Genomic DNA, 5,997 nt, shown 5'->3' on the forward strand with positions numbered 1-5,997 from the left:
TTCCCCAAATTGCCCACATGGAATGCTTTTCTAATACTCTGACACTCTTCTTCCAGGGGGAACATGTCCAAATAGGTTGCAAATCACCACATACACTGCTTACTGAAGGACATGTCTCATGCAATAACACTATAGAGGCAGTGGTGATGGTGGGAGTCGGGGGGAGTTAAAGGCAATGCTGGAGGTATGGGGGCCATGGGAGAGCTAGAAGCAGACCTATGACAAGGTCAGATTTGCATTTCTGAGAGGTCAACAGTCACTGAGGATAAGATAAACAGGAGGGGATAAGATTACAAGCACTGTGACCAGATAGGAAACTGGTGGGTGCAATCATCCATTTGAGAAATGACTGGGAAAAGCGATGAGAGAGTCAGATTGGAAAAATATTGAAGATAGTGGTTTCCAAACTTTTCTTTATATTGGAGTCTTTGGGGGAGCTTCAGAAAAAGCTTATGATTTCATTGGTCTGGGATGTGGCCTGGACTTTGGAATTTTTAAGAGCTCCCTGGATGATTCTAATGTACAGGCACAAGATGGGAATCGTTGATTCAAGGAGTAAAATCAGCAGAAATCAGTGACTGATTAGACAGAGTTGAGAATGTGGGAGAGGCATGTGAAGGATGGCTAACGCCTGGGATTCTAGCACTGGACACCTGGCAGAGCTGGGAGAATAGGACCAAGGCCTGATCCCTACCTGAGCCTCAGTTCGCAATTGAAAGTGCTTTTAGAATATTGTCAAGCATGTCACAATACAGCAATGTATGTTCCTTTTCGATTGTGTTGTGACTCTAACACTTGGGGAAAACATTAACTGCCAAGGCCACTCTTCCCACATGCTGGTCCCTCCTGACCGAGCATGGCAGGGGTTCTAAGGCAGATCAGTAACCACAGTTGTGGACTTCTCTGCAGGGCAGTTTGGAGTGGGGGATTCATTGTCCTCACTAAACTTTTCTTAGAACTGCAGTGCACCCTTTTGGCTCTCTGAGCGGCACCATGGGGGTCGGCAAGAACAAGCGCCTTACGAAAGGAGGCAAAAAGGGAGCCAAGAAGAAAGTGGTTGACCCATTTTCTAAAAACGATTGGTATGATGTGAAAGCACCAGCTATGTTCAATATAAGGAATATTGGGAAAACGTTGGTCACGAGAACTCAAGGAACCAAAATCGCATCTGATGGCCTCAAAGGTCATGTTTTTGAAGTGAGTCTTGCTGATCTGCAGAACGATGAAGTAGCATTTAGAAAATTCAAGCTAATTACTGAGGATGTTCAGGGCAAAAACTGCCTGACTAACTTTCATGGTATGGATCTTACCCATGACAAAATATGCTCCATGGTCAAAAAATGGCAGACCATGATTGAAGCTCACGTTGACGTCAAGACTACCGATGGTTACTTGCTTCGTCTGTTCTGTGTGGGTTTTACTAAAAAGCGCAACAATCAGATTCGGAAGACCTCTTACGCCCAGCACCAGCAGGTGCGCCAGATCCGCAAGAAGATGATGGAGATCATGACCCGAGAGGTGCAGACCAACGACCTGAAAGAGGTGGTCAACAAACTGATTCCAGATAGCATTGGAAAAGACATAGAAAAGGCTTGCCAATCTATTTATCCACTCCATGATGTCTTCGTTAGAAAAGTAAAAATGCTGAAGAAGCCCAAATTTGAATTGGGAAAACTCATGGAGCTACATGGTGAAGGTAGTAGTTCTGGAAAAGCTACTGGGGATGAGACAGGTGCTAAAGTTGAACGAGCTGATGGATACGAGCCACCAGTCCAAGAATCGGTTTAAAATGCAGACTCTTAATGGTGACAAATAAAAGATCTTATTTGTGGTTAAAAAAAAAAAAAAAGAAAAGAACTGCAGTGCAACCTAAGATGCTTCCTTCCCTCTCTCCGCCACAGTAGTCAGACCTACATCGTGGTGTGATAGCTGTCCTGGCCGACTCTGAATCCTTCCCTGTTTTCTATCATAGGCTATTACTCAAATAATCCTTTGCCTAACTATGTCTTGCTGTCTATTTCTCAGAATCCAAACTAACATAAGATTATAACTTTATTAAATTTTAATTTTTCTCTTTGAATCTTATGAAATACGGGAAACAAACTCTCCCTCATTTCAGTCAAAGACAACCTAAACAAGTTTCCAAGGAGCACCATTGGCGGCACTTCAAATTTAATTAGGCAAACCAACCTAGCCAGAAAAAAGCCAAGACATACCAAGACTTTCCCTCATCAGAGTCACATGGAAGAGTTCTGCAAAGTCGTAACGAAGAAACCAATTACATTAAAGTCTTGATATGACTGACATCCCATAAAACATACACGTATCTGAAAGTACTTCTGCAACTTTTAAAGACCAAATGTTTCATAAAGCATTTGCAAAAAATGGCACCACAATGCAGAAAACATCACAGGGAGAATTCCATGAAGAAGTCTCAGTTATGCAACTTGTTGGAAAATGTGTAGCCTCATTTACTGCCAGGAACTATAATGTTACTTCTACCCATAAGTACATATAAGTAAATGATATATGAAGCATCTTCCATGTGTCATATATTGTACAAGGTACTTTACATAGTATACTAATCTTAGCAACAAACTTATGGAGAAAAGATTATTGTCTCTTTTTTTTTTTTTTTTTAAGAAGAAAAAACTGAAGCTTAGAGAGGTGGAGATCCATCTAGCTCCCATGGCCTAGGTAGCAGAGCATATATTCAAACTCAGGTGAATCTCTATTGCTCCCTGCAGTCAGGCTGCCTTCTGGCAGAAGCTGGACACAGCCAACTTCAGGAAGCCATAGGAAGGCTTCCTGAAAGCAGTTGTTTCCAGGTCACATTCCAAGAGGGAAGGGACGTTGCCCTCATCATCGTTACCGGGGAATAAGCAGTGACCTATGTCCACACTCTAAAAATACAAAAATGAACCACACAGAATAGAAGCCTGAACCAGAAAAGAGCCTTCAAGATCATCTAATGTTAGGCAGGGAAAGAATCTGAGAATCTCCTCTAGGTTATGAGACAGACATCTTTTAGATTTACCTGTGAGCACTTTGCATCTCAGCCTGCACCCAGAGGGGAAAGCCCTTGGCTGATGGAATGGGAGGTACAAGCCTGCAGGCGCTGGATGGCTGTTTTGGTAAATTTATTCAAACTAAGGAAACATTCTGCTCCCATGCTGCCCTGCATGGTGGCCACCAAGGAGAAACAAAGATGGCTCCAATCTCCTTCTGGCCCTTGGGTGGTTCTCAGGACTCTGGAGTTGGTGGCAGGGGACAAGCTCCTCCTTTTTTCCAGGTTCCTGTGCTACTTCTATCAGCTTAGAGCATAGGAGTGAGAAGAGGAAGGGAGGTGGCTCTGTGGTTTCAGGGGAAGAAAAGGGCAGTGTTCCTTGCTGACTTTTTTCTCCTGCCCATGAGCTTTCTCCCTGCTGACAGATAATTGAGTATTTTCCCTTCTCCAGTGCTCCTACCTCCCCCTCCAATTATAAGAGGAAATTCAAGATACCACCGCCCTTTCTGAAAATTTTTCTTTCTCAGGCAGGCTGCCATTATCAACAGTAGTAGGTAAATATTCACTCTAAAGCTACTTTGTATGCTTGCTTTTTTTTTTCTCAAGCCAACATATGAATTTAATTTAGAATATTAATGGGCATGGTAAACACTTGAATATATATTTTCTTTTTTGCATCAAAAAAAATTTAGTTTAAAACATAAAATACAATTTATGAGCATATACTACTCGAAGCTTTGTTATGCACCTGGGCCATGGGTAGCAGGAGAAGAAAGTCTTAAAGTCCAGTCTTTGAATTGCTAATGAGATCACCAGCGATTTATTTTTTAAATAAACAGCCCCATCTGTATTCAGATGCTGAGGCCACAGAGGGTGCATTTTTATCATCAAACTTTAAGGTTTACTTTCCCATGGAAGTATAAAAATTTTCTTTAGAAATGACTAAGATTTTAGAAATTTCCCTTGTAACCTTGTAGCTGTGTGTTCATGTATATGAGCCATCTGAAAGTCCCTTTTATGTTTAAAAGCTCTCATATCACCTGTCCTTGGTTTTGGAAAGATAGGTTACACATAGAATCACATTGTTCTAAGCCCATTTCTTACTCTCCAGTACCAACATGATTAAATGCTGAGCCTTGTTTATTTGGGTTATTTATTTGAGACTGCAGTCAAAACTGAGTCTCAGCTTAGTCACTTCCTCCTGGTAGTTTTTCCTGACCCCAATAAAGGTTAGCTTCCTCCTGAGGTAGCCTCATACCTTGTGCTGTAGGATAAGGACTGGTTTACTGGTCATCTTTGCTAGACTGTAAGCTCTGATGGATTCAAGTTTAGGCCTCGAATTAGGTGTTGACTGCTGTATCCCAGAATCCAGCAGTGCTAGAAATGCAATAAACACTAATGAAATAAGCAAACAGAAGGCTTCCCACATTCCGTCCAAACCCTTAGGCAGCATTTCAAAATAATTTTATATTTATTTTTTGCCGTGCTGGGTCTCCGTTGCCATGTGGGCCTTTCTTTAGTTGTGGCAAGTGGGGGCCACTCTTTGCAGTTTGCGGTTTCTCATTGCAGTGGTGTCTCTGGTCGTGGATCGTGGGCGCCATGGTGTTTGGGCTGCAGTAGTTTTGCACATGGGTTCAATAGTTGCGGTTCCTGGGCTCTAGAGCACAGGCCCAATAGTTATGGTGCTTAGCTGTTCCAGGGCACGTGGGATCCTCCTGGATCAGGGTTTGAACCTGTCTCCTGCATTGGCAGGTGGATTCTTTGCCGCTGAGCCACCAGGGAGCCCCACCGCATTTGGCATTATAGGACCATGAACTCTGCCTTAAAACTTCCCTGTCTCACAGTGAGAACACCTCCTTGTACCCTCTTCCCACCTTCCCCATGGATTTCCCAGTGGCTTCTCTTCCTCTTTATATCCAAATCCCTGTATTTTCAAAGTTGAAGTTTGGTTGCTGCATAATGTTATAGGTGTACAATATGGTGATTCACAATTTTTAAAGTTTATATTCCATCTATAGTTGTTATGAAATGTATAGTATATCCTGCATACTGTACAATATATCCATGCAGCTTATTTTACACCTAATAGATTATTCTTTCTCTTCTCCTCGCTTCCCTCTCGTGATGGGTAACTGGACACTAATTTGTTCTCTGAATCTCCTCCTTTTTTTGTTATAGTTCCTAGTTTGCTGTATATTTTAGCTTCTACACATAAGTGATATCATACAATGTTTGCCTTTCTCTAATTTTACAGCATACTGCCCCCCAATTTGATTCATGTTGCTACAGGTGAAAAAATTTCATTCATTTTTTATGGTTAATAAAAAACACATTTTTATGTGTGTGTATATACAGTATTTTTATCCAATCATTGCTTGATGGACACTTAGGTTGCTTCCATATCTTGGCAACTGAAAATAATTCTGCCATGAACACTGGGGTGCATGTTTATTTTTTAATTAGTGTTTTTTCAAAAATATACACAAAGGAGTGGAATTGCTGGGTATATTTAGAAATTAATTGTATTTGGAGGGCCCTCCACAGTTTTCCATAGTGGCTGCATCAATTTACATTCCCCAAAACAGTGTCCTAGGGTTCCCTTTTGTCCATATCCTCACCAGTATTTGTTATTTGTGTCCTTTTTGATAAAAGCCATTCTGATGTGACATGATATTTTCCTGTGGTTTTGATCTACACTTTCCTGCAATGTTGACCCTATTCATGTGCATGAATATTTTTGAACCAGTCATGGAACAACGGATTGGCTCAAAATTGGGAAAGGAATACATCAAGGATGTATATTGTCTCCCTGCTTATTTAACTTACATGCAGAGTACATCATGTGAAATGTCAGGCTGGATGAAGCACAAGCTGAAACCAAAATTGCTGGGAGAAATATCAATAACCTCAGATATGCAGATGATACCACCCTTACAACAAAAAGCAAAGAAGAACTAAAGAGCTTCTTGATGAAGGTAAAAGAGGAGAGT

At 41.4% G+C, this 5,997-nt stretch overlaps 1 protein-coding gene across 1 annotated transcript; it reads left to right on the forward strand.

The window, feature by feature from the left end:
- Window positions 1-974: 974 nt before the first annotated feature.
- LOC138421341 (small ribosomal subunit protein eS1-like) lies at window positions 975-1,854 on the forward strand. Its single transcript, XM_069555501.1, has one exon. It carries the CDS (start codon window positions 994-996, stop codon window positions 1,786-1,788), a length of 795 nt encoding a protein of 264 aa, XP_069411602.1. The 5' UTR covers window positions 975-993; the 3' UTR covers window positions 1,789-1,854.
- The last annotated feature ends 4,143 nt before the right edge of the window (window positions 1,855-5,997 follow it).

Source organism: Ovis canadensis, chromosome 15 (genome assembly GCF_042477335.2).
Source record: "Ovis canadensis isolate MfBH-ARS-UI-01 breed Bighorn chromosome 15, ARS-UI_OviCan_v2, whole genome shotgun sequence".
In the NCBI taxonomy this organism is placed as follows: domain Eukaryota; kingdom Metazoa; phylum Chordata; class Mammalia; order Artiodactyla; family Bovidae; genus Ovis; species Ovis canadensis.

Excerpts from the sequence above, each read along its gene's own strand:
- LOC138421341 (XM_069555501.1), top strand. The coding sequence starts at position 994 with ATGGGGGTCGGCAAGAACAAGCGCCTTACGAAAGGAGGCAAAAAGGGA.